Consider the following 23,873-nt stretch of genomic DNA (forward strand, 5'->3'; position numbering starts at 1 on the left):
ATATATATGATAATAATAATAGCACAAACGGTAGAAGCAGGAAAAGGGAGAGTCAGCAGAGCTTTCTGAAAACAATAGAGGGGAGGTACCAAATTATATAACAGTGTACGGATACGCGCAGTCAGACAATGTAAATAGGCCGTATGTAGAGATGACGTCACAAAAAAACAGTCAGTTCCTTCGGGAAACTGTCTGGAAAACGGGTATCAGGTGAATTTGACACATTAAATGAAGTGCAGCCTTTAGTTCACAGCGCGGTGCAACAGCAGATCGGAATGCGCGCCTAGACCCATTTGAAACAAAATCTCAACAAGGACTGCCGAGTAAAATGAGATATAAAAGGAATACAAAAAATCGAGGTACCCGAGCTGTCAAGTTGGCGCGGTGGATAGGGTGTCTGTCTGTCACCCTAGGGGTTCCGGGTTCGATCCTGGGGCGACCCGTCTCTTTCCGTCAGAACAGACACTCGAAAACGGTAGATTTGATATGAAAATTCAAGCGAAGGCGAACAGGCAATGAAATTATAACAAGGTTACTGGAGAGTAAGCAGGAGCCAAAACCCGCAGAACGAACAGCAAGGGACGAAAACGGTGGTATAATGAACAACCATAAATTACGCTTCTCCCGAGTAGTCCGAACAAATAATAACTACAACCACTAGTCACCGCTGAATTTCAAGAACCAACGCTATGAACATTCTACACTATGTATTTATTTGTGCGGCTTCTCTGAAGGTGGCATAAGTAGGTCAAGACGCACAGCAGTTTCTGAAGCATCTAATCATCGTTCAGTACTATATGGCCAGTGGGTCGGCCGATCTTGTCACGTGAGGTCACACGTGTCAGCTGTTGGCCTCAAGTCGACCAGGATAGTTTGGTGACGAATGTGAACTTCTTTTGACAGCAACAAATCGCTTTTCACAATCGTATCCTTGAGGTGTGATAATGCACTGGTTTTGTACTGCTGATTTTCTAGTGCTCTGAAAAGCTTTGTAAATTAGGCCAGAAATCTTGTGTACTGTGAGCCACAAGAGGTGCATGGGTCTCTGATGAAATAGTTGAATATGTCATTTTTAGTTGCATTAATATTCCGAATATCCGAATTCCGTCCCTTTGTAGCTGGCTCTCCTAAGACTGCCTGATGCTTCCAGGCAGCCCAATACTACCGGTTCTGACTTCTCATAAGCTCGTTAGAATAAACAAACTGTTTGAGTAGTATGTTTGCAAATGGCAAATGTCCATTTTTAGCCTAACATCCCTTTCTGGTTTGTTCTCAGTGTGCTTTGAGATGTGTTCGGATGTTTCTGCTATTCGTTATTTCTCCGGTGTATACAATGGATTACTTTTTATAGACTATCGATTCCAGTTCATCGGAGAATCAAACGATCCCATCTCCACCACATCCAACCGACACGGATGCACAATTAGCTACCTTTTATGCACGATCCAGACTACATCACCTCTCTTCGTGGGCCAATGAGCTGCGCGATTTGGTCCAGCAGCTTCGTGATGATCCAGCTTACTCCGAGTCGGGCTTTGGCGAAGAATGGAAGCGATCTGTAATTCTTCAAAGCACAGTTGACCCATCCGTTGTTGTCACGCTTCGCGCAAGTCAAACTCGTTCATCCACCAAGCACACACCGCCGCAGCATCGTGTGTACTTTCATATTGACATGGATTGCTTTTTCGTCTCCGTCAGTCTGCGTAATAGACCAGAACTAAAAGGTTTGTTGGGTTAGAGGCTGCTTCTCGCTTTCAGTTTTCGCTTTCTACATCCGTCTCATTTGGTTTGTCCCACAGGATACTTTCGCCTTCACAGTACAATGCCTGTCTTGTCAGTTATGCACTTTACTTCAGCATGCAAGGTACGGTAATCCCACTAAGGCAGCACATCAGAAGGATTGGGCCCTTTTGACCTTTCTTAGTGAGTGGCTTCAATTCCTAAGGACTTCATGGAAAGTGGTGAAAAACGCTGCTGTGATCCTCCTTTTATGGCTCCCTCTTTGAGGTTACCACTGTATAGTTTGACGTGAGTCAACTATCTATCCATGCACAGCCGGCTTTTCAAAAGAAGAACAATACATCAGTCGATGTCGTTCAAACTTCCCCCACTCTGATTTGCATTAGCTCCCACACAATGGTCCCAACAGCTGTCTTCATTGCGAATAGCTTAGTTTTTGTGTCTGGTCAAAACCGAGAAAGGCCCTTCTATTTAGTTCAGTTTTCCTAAGAAATAATTACTGTAAGTTCCGGAACTGTTCATTTTCTGCTTGTGGTTAAGGCGCGAACTTACTAACTGGAAGGTCCGTGGTTTGAACCCAGCCTCGTCACCTCGACTGCTCCTGTGTATGTGGGGGTAAACCGACGGTATCTCAGTCTTTCATTTTTTCGGGTGGCATGGCAGCTATGCATCTGAAATGTGTCACAGCTGAACGCTTAATTGTTTAACGTCATTGCCTTGTACCACACTACCGTGTCGTTTTTTTAGAGCTTGTATATGTATAGAGTAGGTGCTGCTGTTTGATTCCCACTGAAATGACAGATGTTACCACTTTAGGTCCAGTGTCGCCGTTCTAGCATATTTTGGATCATCATCGGTGATTGATCAAGTGGCCACTGATCTGTTTGCTGAGCGTGGTAATTGACTCGCACCCGTTTCACCACCATTGGAGAAGAAGTCACCAGTCCGCGTACCGATGACGATGGTTAAAGCAGACATTATTTTGTTCCTGCAGCTGCCTACAACGTAATCAAGCCCCCGTCCTTCAGGTGTACGACCGCAGAATTTGCAAGGTTTCTCTCTGGCTTGCTCTGAAATTACGTCTTAGAACAACAAGTTGCTGAGTTCAACTTACTTCTGGGTCCGATTTTTCGGTAGTTTAAATCGTGATCCTGTTTTCCAGTGGTGCCACAATGTAAAACGTTCGCCCAGACCTGACAAAACCATACGTTCTCGTGTATTTCCCTTGTTACAGACAAACCGGTGGCAATCACTCACGCAAGTTCATCAGGAGATGACAAGACTTCAATTCATCGGTGAGTGCGCTACTTCGTAAGTCATATTTTCGCCTAATAACCTAGACGGAATCGAGCGTCAGCAATGAGTGAAAGCGCCTTCATCGGCTACTCCTGTACTGGACCTATCAGGCTGCGCGGTAAGGAGAAGATAGAAAGCAAAACACGCCTATGGTGTCGGCCAAATATACAAAGCTAGTGCGTAAATATATGGGATTGACCAAATATGGTCAATAGCTTATCCGCTCTTGTCCAGTCAACAGCGGCATCCCTGTCCTGACAATTTTTCACACCCGCTCCCTTGGTCACACTGAGATGCCGCATTTCATGAGCTGCGCTCGTGCACCGGCTATCCGGATCGTGTGGTCATCGACGATGACCTATGCGATGGGACGTTCTCTGCACATATAATTTTCGGTCTGGACGCGTCCTAACACCCAACGCTTCAGCGACTTCAAGCAGCTGATGTGGTCGAGCCGCTCAATTACTCGTCTTGATCAGCACCGATTGTCGTCATTCGGAATACAAAGGAGTCCATCCGGCTGTGTGCGGATTTTTCAACAGGATTCAACGCTGCGCTGGAGCTACATTAGTACACGCTTCCAATGCCTGAAGACTTCTTCGCGAAACTAAATGCGGGTAAATTCTTCGCAAAACTTAATTAGGCCAATGCCTGCCTGCAAGTTCCAGTCGCACCCAGATCCGATTAATACCCACAAAGGATTGTTCCAATAAAACCATCTTGCTTTTTTTTGAGTTAAGACTGCTCCCACCATTTTTCCAGCATCCTCCGGACACAATGTCAACTGATATGCCAGGTGGCACCGCTTAACTAGATGATATCGTAACTGATTCAGACGGAAAAATGCCTATGTGCCAAGCTGGACACGACTCGGTGAGTATGGCTACCTAATCCGTCCCGAAAAATGTCAATAAAAAATCGTTCAGCCGCAGCACCCTAACTGCCATGCCACCCGAAGGTTGCCCGAGGGCTGGGATACTGCCAGGTCGCCCAAGCCTAGAGAGGGGAAGTCGAGTGGCAGAGGTCGGGTTCGAACCACGGACCTTCCGGTCAGTAAATTCGCGCTCTAACCGCTTGGGTCATCTCCTTCCCCCCATGTCAATAACCAGATATCTTGGTTTTACTATTGACCATTCTGGTTGACAGTCCGATTCGGACAACGTAACAGCAATCAAAGCGATGCTGCCACTGTGCGGCGTGCCGACTTTTCTAGATCTGGTTGGTCATTACGGTGCCTTCTTGTCGGAACTTCATCGCACAGGGACACGGACCACAGAGTGTCAACAGTCTTTTGAAAGAAAGAAGTAATTATTCATCTTGAGCCTACTTTTCACGGATTTTAACCCTGAACTTCCGCTTGTGGTAGCATGGAATACATGCAGTATTTGACACCATGATATATCGTATTTTTTCTGAGGCATTGGAAAAGGCAGTTGTGCATGTAGTCCGCTCACTCACTCCAGCTGAGCAATATAAAAATCATATTGAAAAAAGCCCTAGTCCTTATCCTTCATAACTTGATCTCTAGTCGACGATTCACTGTACTGACTGTTCACAAGCCCCTTGTAAGTATATTTGGATCTAACAAGGGCACACCTGCATACACCGCAAACTGATTGCAACGGTGGGCCGCTGCTCTTCCAGGATACGACTTTTTTGATTAAATACCAAACAGCCGCCTCCTTCGGACAGACCGATGCACTATCGCGAATCACTGGATCTCATAATGAGGTTGCTGAAGACACAGTGATGACAGCTGTCAACGTTGAATCGGACGTCAAGCGCATCATCTCCCCGACGCTGTCCAAGCATTCCCACTAAGCATGGCCACTCAGCGCAACTATGTGCTGCATCATGAAATTCATTCGACCTGGCTGGCCCAGAGAGAACGTCAACCTAGAGGGTCGTCAGTACGCTAATTGTCAAGAAGCTACCATTGCTAGACCACAAAAACCATTCAGTTGTTTCAGGTAACCACACACAGCAGTAACGGACAATGGTACGCATATCAATTCAGCTCTCTTCAATGACCTCTGCTGCATCTACGATCACCGCTCTACTACCCTCGAACAAATGGACGGGCTGAGTGATTTGTGGATAACTTTGAACGAGCTGTGTTGAGCCTTTGGGGGAGGGACCGCCGTAGAATGTGATCGATGGTTTCTCAACCAACTACCAAATGGCACCAAACCTAAATACGCCAAATGGGGGAAGTCTCCAGTCGAGGTTACGTTTGGGAGGAAAGTGAAGACATTGATACACTGCCGCCCGAGAAAACTAGAGAGAATGGGGGCGAACACCAATCAGAAAAATTCGACGGCAAATGTCGCACTGGATATATTCTCAGCCGCGGCGATGCTGTTCTTGTAACAGACTATTTGACGAATCGCTGGTGTTCGGGAGCGGTGTTGCAGCGAAGAGGAAATGTCGTGTGTGGTAGATGTTGGCGGAGTGGTGTTGATTCGGCATTGCGCTCGACCCGGTATCATCCATGAAAGAAGAGCGAATTTACCGTTAGGTCTTCTTGAAGCGTTTTAAGATGCGTTCGGAGGATGAGTCGATAGAATTAGACCCTGACGGCAACTCATCTTTGATGCGAAGAACTTGGCGACATAGAACTCTAAAAAAACCCGGACTGAGAATGCACAGCATGTCTCTCCGAACGGAAAATTGCATGTACAGATAGCGACGCGTCCCATAGGTCATCGTCGGTGACCACACAATCCGGATAGCAGGCGCTTGTGAAACATGACATTGCAACATGCGACCAGGGAGGTGGATGTGAAAAATTGTCAGGACAGAAACGTCGCCATTGACTAGACAAGGGCGTACAAGCAATTGGTCATATTTGGTCGATCAGGCATCCTATATATTTGCGTACTTAGTATGTTTGGCTGACAGTATAGGTATGTTTGTTCTTCTGTTTGCTCCTTTTCGCGTAGTCTGGCAAGCCCAATTCAGGCGTATCCGATAGGTGTTCTCGTGTTACAACATCGGGAAATTTATGGGAGTTTTGAAATGTGATTTCCTCCGTATGCGCTGGGTTTTCTTTCGGTAACGTTGCTATTGGTTTTTGGTCGAAAGTTGTTATTGTTTTCATATTCGGCTAATTTTGATCTTCGCGAAATTCACTGCGTTTGATGTCTGTTCGTTTAACTTTCGTGTTCTTCCATACCACCTTTGTAATATGACAGAAGAAACCATTTTGACCATCTGGAGTCCTAGCAAATTGTATTTGTTGGCGTATGCATAATATGTTTTCGCTATTCGTAAACACTCGTCAGCACTTTTGTCAATTTCGATCCCAAATTGATGGTTATTTTTTCTCATTCGAAATGCCTCTCGAAGTACCTGCTTCCAGTTTCCACGTAAACCGGGCGTTAAAGCTGCAAGTGTGTTCTAAACGTCTTTCCGCTACAGAGAACCATTTTCATTCTATCTAATTCGTGTTAGAAATGATCCGCTGTCTAATCAACTGTCTTTTGAAATTTAGTTGAAGCAGTCCAAAGCGATTGAGTTGTTTCGTACTTCGCTGGCGTAGGTTACCTCGTTCAATGGCACGTGATTGTTGTTTATAAGGTATTGAATCAGATTTCCATGCCTTTCGCTGTTACAGACGTTCCGGGGTGCATTCTATGTCTGAGGTGGCATCCTGTTCGTATACGGCAAGACAAGTGAGTTGATACGCTTTTTAGAGATTCATTGATTTTTCCAGTGACGTCGTCAAATGTATTGTGGGTAGAGTCACTCCATTGCCCGGAGTGACAGTGACCAATCAAATCGAAGTTATAACACTATTATTTACTGCGTTTTTATTAAGAGTAGTTGAAGCAGACCCGACAACAGCTGCACTATTTTTCTTTTGGGAGCGACGACTAATGCTATTTTTCCATCACGATCAGCTGCAAAGCTGGGACTCTGCGATGCTCTCCATTGAAATTTCAAAACATTTTCATTACCTACATGCAGTCTGTCCACAAATGAAAGAAATCTAGGTAGTTGCATGAGTCTCTCAGTTGATAAACTGTTGCCCGAGGGGCTGGCCAACTGCGTTCGACACTTAGAGGAAGAAGGTGGTTAGACGAAACTTGAAAGCAAAACTGCGAGCAGCATCTCCCTGGCCACCACTTCAGAATGCCTACCAAACAGACCAGGATTCAACACATTTCTACGAAAGCCCTGATAGACCAACCTCGGAAACACGACATAACAGAATACTGTCGAATAGCTGATAGCCATTTGAGAGGGTCCAGGGTGCGCAACAAATGGCCGAGGCGGAAGGTCTTCTACCAAGCCGTGAACGAGAGCGGTCAGCCTGCACGAATCAGATATGCGCAGAAACTTCTATCTCATCTCCCGGCCCGAGGCGTCGCTTCGTTGAGGAGAAGCACGCAGCGACATGGCGGTTGTGGTTTACCTTGTGGCTCCAAATCGAGACACTAAACAATCGTGTATGAGAGCTAGACTGAGCGCGTTAATAAACGTTTATCTAGTTGCATGGCTTCTTGCTACAACGTGACATGAAGAGAATAGGGATCGTTGCGCTATGTCCTGCATAATCACACTTCGGATCAGTCACACATGACCAAACGGGTCAGCGTTCGATTACCAAACAGGAATTCATGGGATATGCACTTCTGATGATTCTAAATACGGATGAAACAGCTGTACAGTGTTCGGCGTTTCAGTATAGATCGGCCTCACTGAATAGGTGAAATATTTGTTGGAACTTCAAAGTTTCGCTACCCTCAGACCTTTTACAGCGTATATTTGGAAAGATCGCTTTTAACTTTTGCTCTCTGTGAATGCCCCGCTAACGAATGGGGATGTGCAGCCACTAATAGGCTGTTGATTCGCCAAGTGACCATCCAGTTATTTTATGGGTGTGCTATTCGACGTGCTCTCTGGCACTCCACCGTTAGTACTCTTTTAATGAGCACATTTTGATTTAATGACTGGCATCATCGCCAAGATCATCTGCCTTAAAAGTCGGGTTTCAGTCCATGCTTTGCAGCCCAGCATTGCATACCTCTCGACTGATCTCCGTCATATGGCATTTCCATCTGCTTCCCTTAACGTTTCGTATCAACGCAAGTTACTGAACTATCACGGCGAACTATTTGAACTGCACTGACTTGTTGAGTATTGAATTTATTCGCTTTTCACGGATTTTATGCAAGACACCATACGCTTAAGGTACCTATGGAGGCAGCGGCTGATATCGTTTATGCCCGAATCCAGGAGTGACAGTAGAATTTTCGCGATGAGTCTAATCTAGTGCGGATTCTCGTAGCGATTGTGCGACCTAGACTCAAAGTCCACTCCTGCTTCAGCTGCAAGAAGTGCCCCTTAAAGCCCAGAAGGTTATACCATTCCGCGGCTCAAAAAACCATGATACGACTTCGGATGTTGTAACCGCTGGGTGTAACACTAATAGCCATAACTTACTCTCAGACGGCTATCTCCTGTGCTGGGTTTGGGTGTCTTTCGGAATTTCTCGGATACGTGCCGCCCACACTAGGCGGTAATAAGGTGTTCCTACATTTACGGAAGCAGTTTTCTCACTTTGACGAAAGATGCTCAGGCAAGGCCAGCCTTCGAAGCCCTTTAGTTTAATCGCCCAAGTATCGTCATCGCCGGCAACTTACCCAACACGGTCGAAGAATTAAATACAGTTCCGCACTCGTCTATTGCGCGTGGTAGCATCGAGAATCAAACTTCTGCGCCTTACTCCTTACGTCCTTGGGTCAGGCTGACCTCCCGGTGCCAGGTGTTTCAGACTGGAACCGTTGGTTCAACGGTAGGGCTTCCATGAAAACACCTCTACCTGTTATCTTTTTAGTCAGCCTGTTGAGTTAGAGGCCACAAGCAAGATATCTGAGCAAAAGCGCATATCCTTCTACCGCTTTGTGGATCAGACTTTTGAGCCAATCTGAATATGGATCTCTTCAAGAAAACCTTTTCCTCCAGCTCGGACAACCGGACCACCTGCCAGCTTCTACTCTTCTTATCCCCTTATCAACACTACTCTGTCTGTTCGGTCCGTTCCCTATGATCCGGAGGAAAACCGTTCACTACTTTCAAAAATGCAGTTGTCAAAACGTTTTCAACATCATTGATCCAGACAGTTGTCGGATACAGAACGAACTTCTCATTATAATGAATGTGGCCTCCAACTTCTGAATCCAAAGGAACCCATGGCCGAATCCTGTTCTAATCTCAACTATTCGTGGCTCTAGTTAAAGACCTATACCGTGATGATATGGGACCTCAATCCACACTTGACCCTTAATCTCGATACTGACAAAAAAAGCCGTGGCTAAAGAATACCAAGAAAATGGCGGTCAAGACGGAATCCGCGGACCTCCGCTGCAACACATCCGTAACTAAGAAAAATGCCGATCAGGAAAGTCGTCACTGAGATAAACAGTTCTAAAATTGATTCTAAATTCCATCATCTAATTCGATGGGTGGAGGTTGTTATGTTCTCTACTGATCAGTCAATCGACCTTGTCAGCTACACACGGAATTGAGAAGACAAAACCCTGAGGAAATTATACTGCAGCAACTGAATAGCCAATATCGAGATTCGAAGAATCAAGAATGGAATGGAACAAAACAGTCCAATGAAAGGCTGAAATAGAGAGAGAGAAATATTGAGCAGTATGTTCGTTAGGAGGAGTGCCTCCTAACAGAGGTTTTCCGAAAACTGTCTGACCAGTCGTTGGGAAGTATTCAGCTGTAACACCCTTTCGCCGCATAGTTCCCAAGACACAAAGTAAGCACAGAAGCTGAGATACTGTCAGTTATTTCGAGAATCTAGCAAGTAGTCACCCTTGTTGGATATCATCCACTTGATACCTTTCTGAGCCTTGTCTCAGCAGGTGTTCGCTTTGAAATAAAGATAAAGGTAAGGATATTTTGGTACGAATGGCTTAAGTTTCCCTGCACATCGATGGATTAGACTGTTCTTCTCAGCAATCTAGAGGGTAGATATGACCAGTTTTTTTGACAATGCCAGGTTTCTGAAAAGTCTTCGATAGCCCACTACTGGTTCCACCCTTCTTGAGGCTCCCCTGCTTTGCCCACTCCCGAAGTTTTCGTTAACCTTATGTTCTACGTAAACACCAAATTGTACGTAAACGTCGAAGTGCACCCATGCAGATAAATTTCGTATTATATCAAGTGACTGAATATACCTGGGGAAGTTATGAGAAGAACGAAGAAAGCGAACATAGCTTGTTTTCTGTGATTTTTTCTGTTGGCTAATTTATCACGAATTCATATGGTACCTGAAATCACGTTAAGAAGGTTAACATCCGAGGTACATGCACTTTACAGAAAAAGAAATCGAAGGAAGGGGGTTGAATGAGGGGTAGATCAATGGGTCACGGAATCAAGCAACTGGTGCCAATGACAGACAGGCTTGTGAGACCTAATTTTTGCAGGCCAGTTCAACATCAGAGGTTGCTCATGCTTCTTTTGGACGCAAAGTTGTGGTTCGTATTCCAATCGCATCTGCGATCGATGGTATTCGGGATCGTAGCAGTCGTGATAGGATCAGAGGTAGCTGGTTTATGATAGTGTAGGCTTCATCTTCGTCGATGACATGACTGATTTCGGCCAAATGAGGTGCAGTTACACTTGAGGCTGGTTTCTCCCAGCTACCACTTATAGACACGGGACTGTTTTCTCGCATTCTTTCCAATAAATGCCTTGTCGTACGACCCACTTATGATGCTGGTGTCGAGTTTACAAACAAGCACACACAAAAGCTGCTGGCAGGAAGTGGCGATTTGTCTTTTAAACGGGAAGTGATAGTGGGACTGGAATTGAAACTGAAACACAGGTCAGCAGCCATGTGTGTCGTATTAACAGAGTTTCTAAGCCTTCTGGTAATTAGTTCAGCAACCGGGTCACTTTTGAATGAGAGCCTCATGTGGACGGGCTTCTTCCCACCGGAAAATTGATTAGGTTTTGGCCTAACGGATTGCGTAGTCTTGTGCGGATTGCTTGTGGGGTACAACGATTATCGGTGGGGACGTGGATGTTGAAACCGTTTCGTATACGCTACTAATTAAAACCAAGTAACATAAAATTGATGTCAATTTTCTTGACAGGTAGGCCTATCTCCGCCTCGGTTGACATCCAGTGAAATTACGATGTGTAACACAGTCGCAGCACGTCCATCCTCATTAATGATCTGCTTTACATTTGATATAGGCTGGCATCCGGAATGGAATGTTACTCGGTCAGGCGCGACAACTGTGTCCTGAATTGATTACTCTCCCGTATGACTTCGAGGCTTACAAAGAGGTCTCTGAGGTTTTGTATCGAACCGTTTCACTGTAAGTTTTTTCCCGTTCTCAACTATTATTGTTCCATATCAGATATTGTCATCAATAAGACATATCATATGCAAGTGGCATCTTGTATAATTGGATGGATTCGACTACATTCCCTTTTCTCCATATTGCAAATGAGAGTAGTTCGTGAACTACGTACAACCTAAGACTGCCGAGAACTCGGAGGCCACATATACCTGATGAACCTAATGAAGGACGAAGCCTGTCTTAGCCTTTGGAAGAATTTTCAGCAACTCAATGAGTAGTATATCTAGTCTAGACGATAAGTGATTTGCTTGAAGTCTACCCAAAATGCATTGCTCCCTAGCAGGGACTGAAGGACATCGTCCTTTGCGTGTACTTTAGTACACTCGTAGTTGAAGAAACCTGCACAGATAATAGTGGAATCAACGTAACTTTAATTCCTCTGACTAAGTTGTTTGACGTTAACAAATAATTAATCTACAAAGTGACCTCGGTTTACATATTAGCGCTTGTTGTATAAATTCAAGAGAATGGAAATATCTATTTTGGTTAGTAGTTGCAACCAGATCTGCGGGGAAATGCTGAAATTGGATACAAGGACCACATATAATCTGATCCCAAGGCAATCACTTTTATTAGAAAACACTAACACTCGACCAGGTATGGAAAAATTTTCATTAGGGCGGATGGATCAATCTACTCTTTTCATGCAGCTCTCGGGAAAACGTCCCTTAGCGGATAATCCAGCAATGTGCACAACAACTTTGCATATCTTTTGGCAAATTGGAATCCAGGATTTGCTTAAGGATTCATAGGGTGAGCAATGGAAAAGAATGGAACTATTGTCCGGTGGTGGAAAGGTACGGATGTGATATCAGCTGGCGAAGAAAACACTTTCTATCGCGTGAAATAGGATACCCAGTGAGTTTGATCTAGGCGTCAACTAAGGAAGATATTGGCTCCAGTATCTAGACCCAGTAAGGAATGGATTGGCACAGCAGTCATTCCATACAAAGCAGAAACATCGGAGGTTATTCGAAGACTGTTGAGCTTAGCCAACATTCGAGTAGCTTTTCAGAAGGGAAAAACGCTACGCTCCGTTTTGGTGCGATTGAAAGATCCCCTGCCGGCTGAAAGGACTAGGGACTGTGTGTACAAAATTAATTGCAACGGTTGTGCTAAGGTTTATATAGGACAAACTGCCAGGGAATTGCACACCACAATTGGAGAGCGTAAAAAGAGGATTAACAAACCATCAAGGAATGCAGAAGAATACCAAACGATGGTGAAGGACTCAGCGATTGCGGTACATGTCTTAGATACGGGACATAGAATAGATCTGGAGAATGTGGAAGTTTCAAGACGGGGACTGTGATTCACACCACAGCGGCTGATAACCGAGGCGGTGGAAATCACTAAGCATCACAGCGTCAATAGAATCGATTGTGTGGAACTGGCGAGCGTATGGAAAGCCAAGAAGACACGTGACGGTGTGGTTGTTAATCCACGTAAGGTCATTAGAAAAAAACGGGGGATGGGGTGGAATTCCCACCCGATCATAGGTCACAGCATCCCTCTTACACAACTGTCTTAGCACTAGGTCACCCACACAGACTGACAGAAGGTTCAAACGGAGTTCGAAGAGACTAACAGAAGGTTCAAACGAAGTTCAAGAGAAACCATCAAATGAACCGAACAAGAAGAACTAGACCCTAGGCAGGACCCAAACGCATGTAGGTTTCCCCACCGACACAACACTTGTTCAACCACTCTAACACACTAAAACCCTTCGGCCGACGCCCAAGAGAGATTTAGCTTGACTTAGCTGATTGGTTCTCTTTCCGCCTTAAATCTCGACCAACCTCGGAAGCTAATCACTTGGCCTGACGAAGTTTGTCAAAAGCGAAACGTTGCCCAGCAATAAATCTACCGAGTGTCACCAAACTTTTTCGAAAACATTTTCTACTTAGTTCACGCCAGACCCTACTTCGATCATACCAAAACAAGTTGCGTTCCTCCATCTGCTAGGATCAGAGCCTTTCGAGGTAGTGTTTTCTACAGTCCAGGGGTACGACGCTGATCCAACTCATGCACGTTCCTATTTCGATGTGGAAGTTAACAGGCGCACACTTGCGCCACCACACCACTAAAGAAATACTACGTGCATGGCTAGATGTATATGCCGCACAGCAAGTTATGTTACCCTATACAGAAAGAGGTTATTGAGTACATAGATCGTTGAAAATCCGTGGTAAGTTCCTTATTGGCGAGTAGTGTTTGAGAGATGTTCTCTTGGTGGACTACTGCGCAAATTTTGATAGGCAACCTCATGAATAACAATTTGAGAGATGTTCTCTTGGTGGACTACTGTGCAAGTTTTGGTAGGCAACCTCATTAATAACAAACCTTTCGTCGGTTCCACACGGCTGATGGAACAATGAAGAAAAACTGACCACTGTCACAGATGACAATCTCGGTTGTTTGGGTGAACGCAGATGGTGGGAACCTCCACAGGATTTGAAGGACTCAGCACCTCAGTCAATCATACGTAGCTGCTTAAAATTCGGGCGATATCTGGCTACATATAAGCCATCGCGTCATCAGGAAAGTTTTTGTAAAGGAAACTACTCACAAGTTTGCTGAAAACAGCCCACGACCGGTTTCGCCCTTCTTTGGCCTCATCAGGTAGGCGCAGTCTCCGAGTTTCCGTTCAGGAAAGTTTCATTTGTGAGGCATGGGGCTCTTTTTAGGCTATCCAAACTTCCCGAGATTCACTGTTTAGCATCGTTACCGGTTTATACCATCCAAAATCAGGAAATAGTTTGTAGCAATATTTCTGGTGCTCATTCTAGATGTGGAGTAAGTCTGCTACATCAGCTGTCGTTAAGAGTACAACCACAGAGCACAGCAACTGCACTATTTCAACCTGTTTTGAGAGGCTACAATTATTCCGTTCAGCATCTTCCCATCTCTGTCCAACCAAATGCTGTAGTAAATACGTGTGATCCTCTGCCATAGTAGTTTATTTAGTATGTTCAAAAACCAACAGCCTTTGGTAGTAAAAGATGAATGTCGACTGTTGTTTTTGTTCACAAGAAATCGCGGATGACTATCAAATGTTGGCTGACCATGTTGTCATACGAAATTCGGCATCAGGTATTGAAACGCTTTCACGTAGGATTAAAGCCGTTGCTCGAAGCTGCGACTATTAGTACTTCGTTTAGGCGAGCTGCGGGTAAAACCTATTCGCAGTCTTCGGGTGAAGTGTTCCTAGGCAGACGCATTGCTCACGAAATATGAGTTTAAGAGGAACCGCCACATGATGAGGTGATACTTCCCTCCATCCCCAGAGACCGCGTTTACGTAAGAAAATTTCGGGGAAGTCGATAAGAACGGATATTCGGATTAGTCGTACAACTTATCCGTGTAGACGCCATGTCAGTCTAATGCGCATGCAATAGAGTCCTCCAACAGTATCAACACACCCCCATCAACATTACTTGTTTTGAATGAAGACGATACTGAATAAGACACTGAAAACCCAGGCACTACTTTCCAGGTGGGACATTCCTTACGCTCCAAGCAATCTACCAAGAGACTTCTCACCAATCCTCATTTGAAATCACATCACGAATAGTCGAGCTTTCTTTGAAAAATTCATTTAAGGAGAAAAAATATTGTACCGTGTCTGTGTGGTCAATCGGTCCACGATGGTGTGTGATCTATGGTACGTGCTTTCGGCTCCCAAGTTGGTTTCTTTGCTATGGTGATTGTTTTGTGATGTCGCGTATTCCCAGGGTTATATCTAGTGGGCTGGTGGCTGATTACATGGTCGTTGATCTGTTCACCGAGCTTGACACTTAGCTGGAAAACGTTTTGTCCTCAGTCGAGGAGACGTCAGTGCGCAGTTGGATGGGTCTTGCACCATGCCCACACACCACATACGGGCCTTCTTCTTTAGGATAGCTGTTACATCCGTATATAGAAAGAACGAATAAAATTTGAGGTGTGGAGCAAAAGGGCACGCTCCCAAGAACATAGTGGACTATTTGAAACAGTCCACTAACCGTCCTACTTTCGGCTGAAATCCTGCTTATTTCGCCAACCTTCAGTCCCTAGATCGTTACAATGGGTGCCAGACCACATTTGTTGATTCATCTTGAGGCTTTGTTCATCACGTGATATAGGCTAAACCCTTGCTCTCAAAAAAAGACCTGAGTTAGGCATTTCTTCCGTATGACTCGTCGCACATAGTCTCTTAGTAAGGATTTGAACTTTGAATTTCTAAGGTTGACTGGGAAATTCATTTATTCGGTATTCCGCATAAACTTTCTTTTTATTCTATCAATGTTCGACTGTTTTTCATAACTTTTCTGTATAAGTCCAAGTCACAACGTCGAAACTGTGGTACCAATTGATATACCCGCCACATCATATTATATGAAGGCCCGTAGTCATGCGAGTAACAACCCCATGTCCCATCACCTTGTTTATAAACAATAGCCCCTCACATTTACTCTAAATTATTTGACTAGGTGCTCCTATCCCGAAGGACCAGGTGAATAGAGTGAATTAAAGAACCTGTCTCAACGTCCCAATCGTCATTCCAGAAGCTGATTTGGTCGTGTTGCTACTTCCCTATTACAGTGAGATGAAGCAGAGTAGGACTATTGGTTTTTATTTTACATGTTGGGAACCAATAATGGAACCGTGGTTAGCATCAAGCAACACTATTGGCTTTACTGAAGTGACGTGATTATTCCTGGTTATTGAATTCCCTTCAAATGAAATTGAAATGATGTAATCTGTTGAGGAGGCCCCCTGGTAATGTGTCTTGCTCTCGGATATCCTTGGACTATCCGCCTAGCACGCCTGACCCTCAGATGCAAATCGAGTGACTTTTCATACTCACGGTGCGTGTTGTCTGGTTGTGCCCAGTCGTTTGCAACCTCTGATTCACATTACCGTACCCGTTGCTTTTCTTGTGACACTCCTGATACGTATTGTCTAAGAATTTCGTCAAGATTTCGGTCAAAATCTCGTGGCATTAGAAGTGGTGGGAAACGTTCGTGCTGTATGTTAACACCTCCTTTACTCTCTTCAGTTGCGTATGTAAAGTAAAGGACTGACGAACAAAGTCCGGTTTTCGTCTAACAGGCCATTTGTTGCTGTCATCTTTGTTGTAGTAGTCCCTACGGGTATTTTCCATTCGCTGTTAAACCCCGTAACCCAACCCCTAATGTTACACGCGAGCGTGGATCGAATGGCAGTTTGCCCATTTTGGATATAGTTACTTGTAAATGTCCTGAAGTGTCCCTGCAAGGTTCTGTCTACTCCAAGGGTGCCTGAACTGGTTACTATTTATAGTTATCGGATTACACCGCAGTCGCTTAAGGACATGGGTGTGTACAGATTTCAGTCTACTGGTTGATCACACTGAAGCCTCGATCCAATGGATCAAGAAGAGTCTATCTTGAAGAAAACCTTGCTTCCCTGCAAGGTTCTGTCTACTCCAAGGGTGCCTGAACTGGTTACTATTTATAGTTATCGGATTACACCGCAGTCGCTTAAGGACATGGGTGTGTACAGATTTTAGTCTACTGGGTGATCACACTGAAGCCCCGATCCAATGGATCAAGAAGAGTCTATCTTGAAGAAAACCTTGCTAATAGTTATCTATCCAGAGCGCTTCATTATGGTTCGCAGTGCAGTCCAACTCAGGCAACGCTAGCTCAATTAACCACAAGAAACACGTACACTTATTATCTTCGGAATCAAAGGCATCCGCGTGAACACTGATGTAAGAGTGAAGCCCCATTTGCGTGAGCTTCACTTCACTCTACGCCTGTTTGCACTACATCACTAAAGTCAGACGTGGTTGACCATTGACTTTCATGTTGATCCAGTCACCTCATTTCGAATCATGCTGCGTAACGTGGCGATAAACGAGGTCTTGCTGTTTGAATCAAAGCAACCCCGACCATGTGCACGAAGATAGTCGAGGCAAGCAATTCAGATACCTTCGCTTTGATGACAATTATTGGCCGAAATCAAGCAACATGGTGCAGCGTATGCCTTTGTTCAATGGTAGTGAAGTTTGCGTCAGTTGTGCTTCGTCGCCTTACGGTGGCTCTTGAGCTACTGACTCGAGAGCAACAAGCGGGATTTCGGCCTGGTAGGGGTTGTGTTGACTAAATCTTCACACTGTGTCAGATGCTAGAACAACGCCATACGTATAAGCGACCCACGATTCTAGTATTCCTGGATTTCCGAGGCGCATTCGACTCGGTTGATCGGTCTGTTCTTCTTGAGACGCTTGCCCACCAAGGAATGCCCCGGAAGTTTGTAAACATAATACGTTCTTTGTATTCTCAGACTTCCGGACGTGTGAGAGTGTACGGAGAGCTCTCCAAAAGCTTCCGCACACAAAGCGGTGTCCGTCAGGGATGCCCACTCTCTCCATTCCTTTTTAACTTTGTGATCGATGAAATAATGAGACGAACGCTGGAGGGTCTCCAAAACCCTGGTGTTCAAATAGCCAGTGAAGAAAACCTTGTCGATCTGGAATATGCAGACGACATCGTTCTCATGTTCGAAGAGGAGGAGAAGGCGCAAGTATTCTTGGATGAACTGACCAAAGTCATCCCGTCCTTTGGTATGCATTTTGCACCCACAAAGTGTAAGGTCATGCTTGTGGACGTGCAGTCACTGAACACGCCCCTTACAATCCAGGGAGAGGTACTGGAAGTTGTGGAGCGTTTTACGTACCTTGGAAGTTGTATTAGTTCTGATTGCAGTGTGACAGATGAGGTGAATGCACGAATCTGCAAGGCTCGGGCCGCGTTTGCTAACTTGAGACACCTATGGCGTCAGAATGGTTTATCCCTGAATCTGAAGGGACGTGTGTATCAAGCTACAGTACGGGCTGTTTTGTTGTATGGCTGTGAGACTTGGCCTATTCGAGCAGCGGACCTGAGACGTCTTCAGGTGTTCGACAATCGTTGTCTCAGAACCATAGCTCGTGTGGGTTGGTGTCGGCGAATCCGTAACGAGGCAGTTAGAAAGCGTGTTTTCGGTTGTGTAACGGGTACTTCCATTGAAGAATGTGTCCAGCACCAGAAGCTGCGTTGGTTGGGACATGTGTTACGTATGCCGAACCATCGTTTGCCGAAGAGAGTGCTGTTTTCCATGCCCAATTCAGAGTGGCGTAAACAGAGAGGTGGCCAACCCTTGACTTGGCAGAGGAGTATGAAGGAGATCACGAAACGCTCTGGTGCTATCGGTGCTACTCGCCTTCCAGGGTGGGGACGGCGTAATCCTCACTGTGCCTGGTTGGAGACACTACAAGATATGGCTGCCAACCGATGTCAGTGGCGTTCTTGTTGTCAGTTTCTGTCCAGATTGCCTGAGTGAATGTGTGGAGGTGTAGGCATCTCGGGATGATTGTGTTAAGCTAGCTCTAAGTCCCTCCCCCGTCCACCTTAACTCTTTTCTTCACAATAAGGCTTTCAAATAAATCACGGTTGTACGGCAGTGAAGCATCGGTGTTGAACACCGATGTCACGCTGTCGATGATGATGATGATGATGATGATGCGTGAAGTTTGCAAAGAGGACAATGTTTCAGATATCATTTGCAATCCATTCGATGCTTTCTGATAGCTCTGGAGACACAGGTGATTTCTCCACCCTCCAGTGATAACTGGCTTTCGCACGCTGCTTGGTCAAATTTCATGTTCCTCACGATCAGTCATGGTTGTACGGCAGTGTGAAGCATCGGTGTTGAACACTGATGCCATGCCGTCAATGATGATGTTGATAATGAGGCTTAGGTAACCTGGCAGTATCCCAGACTTCGTGATCCCTTCGAGTGGCGTAGCAGTTAGGCACCGAAAGTGTACTTCAGCTGGACCAATCGATCTTTAATTGAGGGGTTGCATGTCCGAAGTCTCATGGGACTGGTATAGGTCTAAAAAACCGCTGATCTCTAATAGCACATTATGGTACTGCACTCTGTTAATCCACAAAGTTGGCAGGCTAGTTTCTCGCCTTCCCACAATTTTCGTCTAGTGTTTGTTGCCACATGATTCCATTTCATTGTCATTTGACCGCCATTCACTGGATTGTCTGCAGAAGGCAAGCTGGGTGGGTCGTCTTCCCGTGATACAAGTCCCTCGTGCCACCCAAAATTTCTTCAGGGAATTGAATCGGGCCAGCTACCTTTTTTTCAACTTGGCCCTATTGGTAGCTTCTCGTAATATCAGGATCTGCAAGCTCCAGTGTTTCCGGTCTGTTTGCCTTTATGCAAAAAGTGCTGTACCTCGGGTAAATGTATGCACATATTCAGATGACCTTATTAAAGGTCGAATATGGTAGCAGCGTCTATCTGGCTCATTGCATTATGTTTCATGGGCACTAACTGGTGGTGCCATTGAACTGGTACAACGGTAGAGTAATTCCCTGTAAAAAAACAAGTGGCCCGGATTGCTGCAATTTCGCTTTTTCTCATATGAGAAGGGACCTTAAACTACATGCATTTTATACCGGATCATTTTTTCTATCGAAAAATTGCCAATAGTTTGATTAAACTTAGTATTCGTTGAGACTGTCTTTAGCACATGTGTTTGCCGGTGTTTTACTATGCAGCCAGCGCATGAAGGAATCCAGGTGCCTGTGGAACAGGTTTGTGGCTGACAGCGTCTGGTGACAATCACTGTCCGAAATTCTGTTTCCGATGCTAACTACTCGACGGCACATCAGTAGTCTTTGGTAGAAAACTCAAATGCCAAGGTTTGTTAGTTTGCTTCATGTCAGCTAAATCCGTTTCTCCGTCCCATGCTGGTTCACTTTCACGAGCTTCTGCTGTCTCTGATTCAGTCAGAAAACCTAACCAATGTTTTTAACTTTTACTTCTACCTTCCTTCGAATCCGCGCAGTTTCACTTTGAACATCCAGGCGGTGAGCTGTGATGAGCTTTATGCGGATTGCACGGATCTTCTATCGTTAGACCATATAGGTTCCGGAAGTAATTGTCACCAAGCCAATCTCTCAGGCCAGGAAGCGTGTTTGACTCAACGAATCGTCAATCCGCTACTGTTAGGCTCTCGTCTACGCTCACTAGTGGAAGAGAGATCTGGCGGGTGCACAGCATCAATCGGTTTCGGGAGCAGTAAACTGTTGGCTCGTCTAGCCACAAAGAAAGCAAAACCGAATGGCCAAGTCTGGTTTCTGGGCGTCAGCGGTGATCAGAACCCTGGCAATTGCGCTTGGCGTTGGGCTATTGAGGAACTGAACTCTTCCATCTCCGATACTTCGTTGCCAACTGCCGGTCTGTATTCCGACTGTGAGCTCACGGGATCCGATGCAGAGTGGCTGAGTGATTTACCGCTTCAAGAATTACCAGGTAAGAAATGTTATTCTTATCGTTTTGTTCATCGTCTACTTCAAGGACGGGTTAGCTTGAAGGTTTTGTGTGACAAACTTTAATCGCTGAATATGCAAGGACTAGGCTTTTTCGCAATTTGTTATTGGATAGTTCGTAGAAACAGTTTACCACGATCCTTTGTTCATCATTATTCTTTTTTGTTGTTTGGACCAGTAGTGCATCACTTCTTAGCTACCCTACAATAGTCGAGAAATAAATCCCGATAGAGGTTGGAAATGAAAGACTTGCAGCAAATAAACCCCATGGAAAGCGATCAAAGGCGAAAGAAAGAATTTGGATAAGCACATCTTAATACTAAATTGATATTATCAACGGGATTGACTGGATATCTTTCGGGAATATTACCCAACGCTTTGCGGACCCGCTAGGCAGCGACAGCACTCGGACCACTGGGGTCAGTTACGCACTGTGCCCTGTGAGCGGGATCCGATGCAGAGTGGCTGAGTGATTTACCGCTTCAAGAATTACCAGGTAAGAAATGTTATTCTTATCGTTTTGTTCATCATCTACTTCAAGGACGGGTTAGCTTGAAGGTTTTGTGTGACAAACTTTAATCGCTGAATATGCAAGGACTAGGCTTTTTCGCAATTTGATATTGGATAGTTCGTAGAAACAGTTTACCACGATCCTTTGTTCATCATTATTCTTTTTTGTTGTTTGGACCAGTAGTGCATCACTTCTTAGCTACCCTACAATAGTCGAGAAATAAATCCCGATAGAGGTTGGAAATGAAAGACTTGCAGCAAATAAACCCCATGGAAAGCGATCAAAGGCGAAAGAAAGAATTTGGATAAGCACATCTTAATACTACATTGATATTATCAACGGGATTGACTGGATATCTTTCGGGAATATTACCCAACGCTTTGCGGACCCGCTAGGCAGCGACAGCACTCGGACCACTGGGGTCAGTTACGCACTGTGTCCTGTGAGGTTTCTATCCACGTATACAGCCAGCCAGAGAGGCGCGAAAAACCCACAGCGCTCAACTTGACAATAGCTGTTTCGTTTCACGTTTCCGCATCATCATGATTTTTCCTACCCGGGCCTTTCACCAACTGGGCTTTGTGCTTTTTTGGTAAACGATGCTTGGTCATACACAATACATGCCCCGACCATATGAACCTGGCCTGCTTTTTTGCCGTTCCAGCTGTTCTGACTTTCTGCCTATATACTCTACTGTGGACATGCCGCCGCTAGCTCTCCTTATGTTCTGCAGACATCGCTGATCAGTTGTGTTGAGATGTTCGAGGTATCCGAGGTGGAAATGTCAGGTTTCATAGCAATAAAGTGAAACTGTTCTCACAGGCATTTTTTAAGGGATATTCATTTCTGACTCGCTTTGGCGAGTGTTGCTCGCGCGTTGTTGGCGCCTGTACTGATTTAAATCGAAACCTATGCAGCTGTCAGGATACGTTGATAAATCATGATAATCACACTGATTTTTCCGAACTTTTGGGAACGCCACTTGGAAATAGGTTGTTCTAAATCTAAGTTTTGCACTTTGAATATGCAGAACACGTGCCTTAAACAAGGGACCATTTTCAACGTTATATTTTAATTAGTTGTGCAGACGTATGGTCATCGAGTAGCAAAGTCATGTCTTCTACATAATTCGAGTCCAGTCCAGTCATTTGCTCACGTGATTTCTATACTCGGATTCACATTCCTTTGGTATGTGGCCTACACAACGATGCCGTAACTGAACCAATAGCTGCTGGGGAAGATAGTCCAGTGAACATTCTAACATCAGCACTCCTATGGGAATGAAGAGCGCGTGTCTACGAACGCCAAATGAATTCCCCTCCGGCCAGATGCGGAGCTCAAAGCAACCCAGTGAGTAAGATACGAATTCCTGCTGACCGGAAGGTCCGTAGTTTAAATCAAACTTTGGTATATCGGCTGCTGTTGTCTAGGCTTCGGCAATCTGGCAGATGGCACGGCGGTTATAAATCAAAAGGGCGTTACATCTGTTGTCATTTCGCTCAGCTATATGTAGAGGAGCCAATCTGTTCATGGAGTCGAAGGCTCTTTCAACGTCTTGCTTGGTCCCGATTTTCCGTCAGTGATATTCAATTGGCGTCGTGGTCCGCACACCCTCACCTCTCACTTGCTGAAGCTATGGTTCGCAGTACTGATGAATCTAGTGTTCGTGCTACGAGCAGAGCAACATCCATACAGCAGTCACTGCTGTTATCTTATTTTGAATAAAGCGAAAGGACTGATAGGCTACGACTTTTCTGAAAAGCCTTTATCCTTTCAAGTTGACTGGATCGGCCTATTTGGATCGAAGCACAAAGATTTAGCGGTCTTTCAGGCTGGAGATTCATCTTTCCTAACGTTCTGATGGGAAACCCGGATACTGGCACGGTGATTCCAACCCCAGAGAGAATCCGTCAGAAGAGAGTACGATTCACTGCACTTTGGATTGCTTTACTGTTGGATCTCGTTTAGCCGAGAACACAGCTTAAGAAGACACTTGGTTCCGTTATCTAAATTCACCAGACATTAGTGGTATGGCATGAGCCAGCTGTGACCTGATCGAGTAGACAATTATGCTAGATAAGTACAGCCCCAGGCTTTTGTTTCAATGAACTCTGTTCACTCAGACATGCTACGTCACCGAAATAGCTGATAATGAGCATTAGCCAATTAACGAATGCCGGAATATCATGTAACATTTTGTCGTTAAAATGAGGAGATCGGGAAATTCTCAAAAGAGATTTCGTTCTGTAATTGCTGCCAACGTGTGCTTAAAAGCTCAATGTGTGTGTGTGCTCAATGGGAATCAACAACAGTGCGCATCTCACTAAACTCTGGGAAGTTTCGAAAGTACGACCTGTGGGCTATTAGTGTGGACACTTAACCGTTCGGTGACGAGCCGCTGATCAGCCTCTAAGACGGGATATAGCACCACTCATCCTGTGTAACCGTTCGGTGACGAGCCGCTGATCAGCATGATGATTAACTGCCTCTAAGACACGATATAGCACCACTCATCCTGCAATCAGGGAATCCACATCCCGTGGCCACGTGTTGACTGCCTCCTCAAGTAACGACTTG

General features: G+C 45.1%; 1 protein-coding gene across 1 annotated transcript in view; it reads left to right on the forward strand.

Moving 5' to 3' along the window:
* The window catches only part of T265_02287 (hypothetical protein), a gene marked incomplete at both ends in the record, with an annotated part of 89,853 nt that overhangs the window by 27,394 nt on the left and 38,586 nt on the right, over positions 1-23,873 (forward strand). The window contains 5 exons of the mRNA XM_009166491.1: positions 1,352-1,724; positions 2,975-3,035; positions 6,653-6,710; positions 17,742-18,775; positions 20,302-20,768. Of these exons, the coding sequence (XP_009164755.1) occupies positions 1,352-1,724; positions 2,975-3,035; positions 6,653-6,710; positions 17,742-18,775; positions 20,302-20,768 (1,993 nt within the window). The remainder of the gene's footprint in view (positions 1-1,351; positions 1,725-2,974; positions 3,036-6,652; positions 6,711-17,741; positions 18,776-20,301; positions 20,769-23,873) is intronic.

Source organism: Opisthorchis viverrini, assembly GCF_000715545.1.
Source record: "Opisthorchis viverrini unplaced genomic scaffold opera_v5_26, whole genome shotgun sequence".
Lineage (NCBI taxonomy): Eukaryota > Metazoa > Platyhelminthes > Trematoda > Opisthorchiida > Opisthorchiidae > Opisthorchis > Opisthorchis viverrini.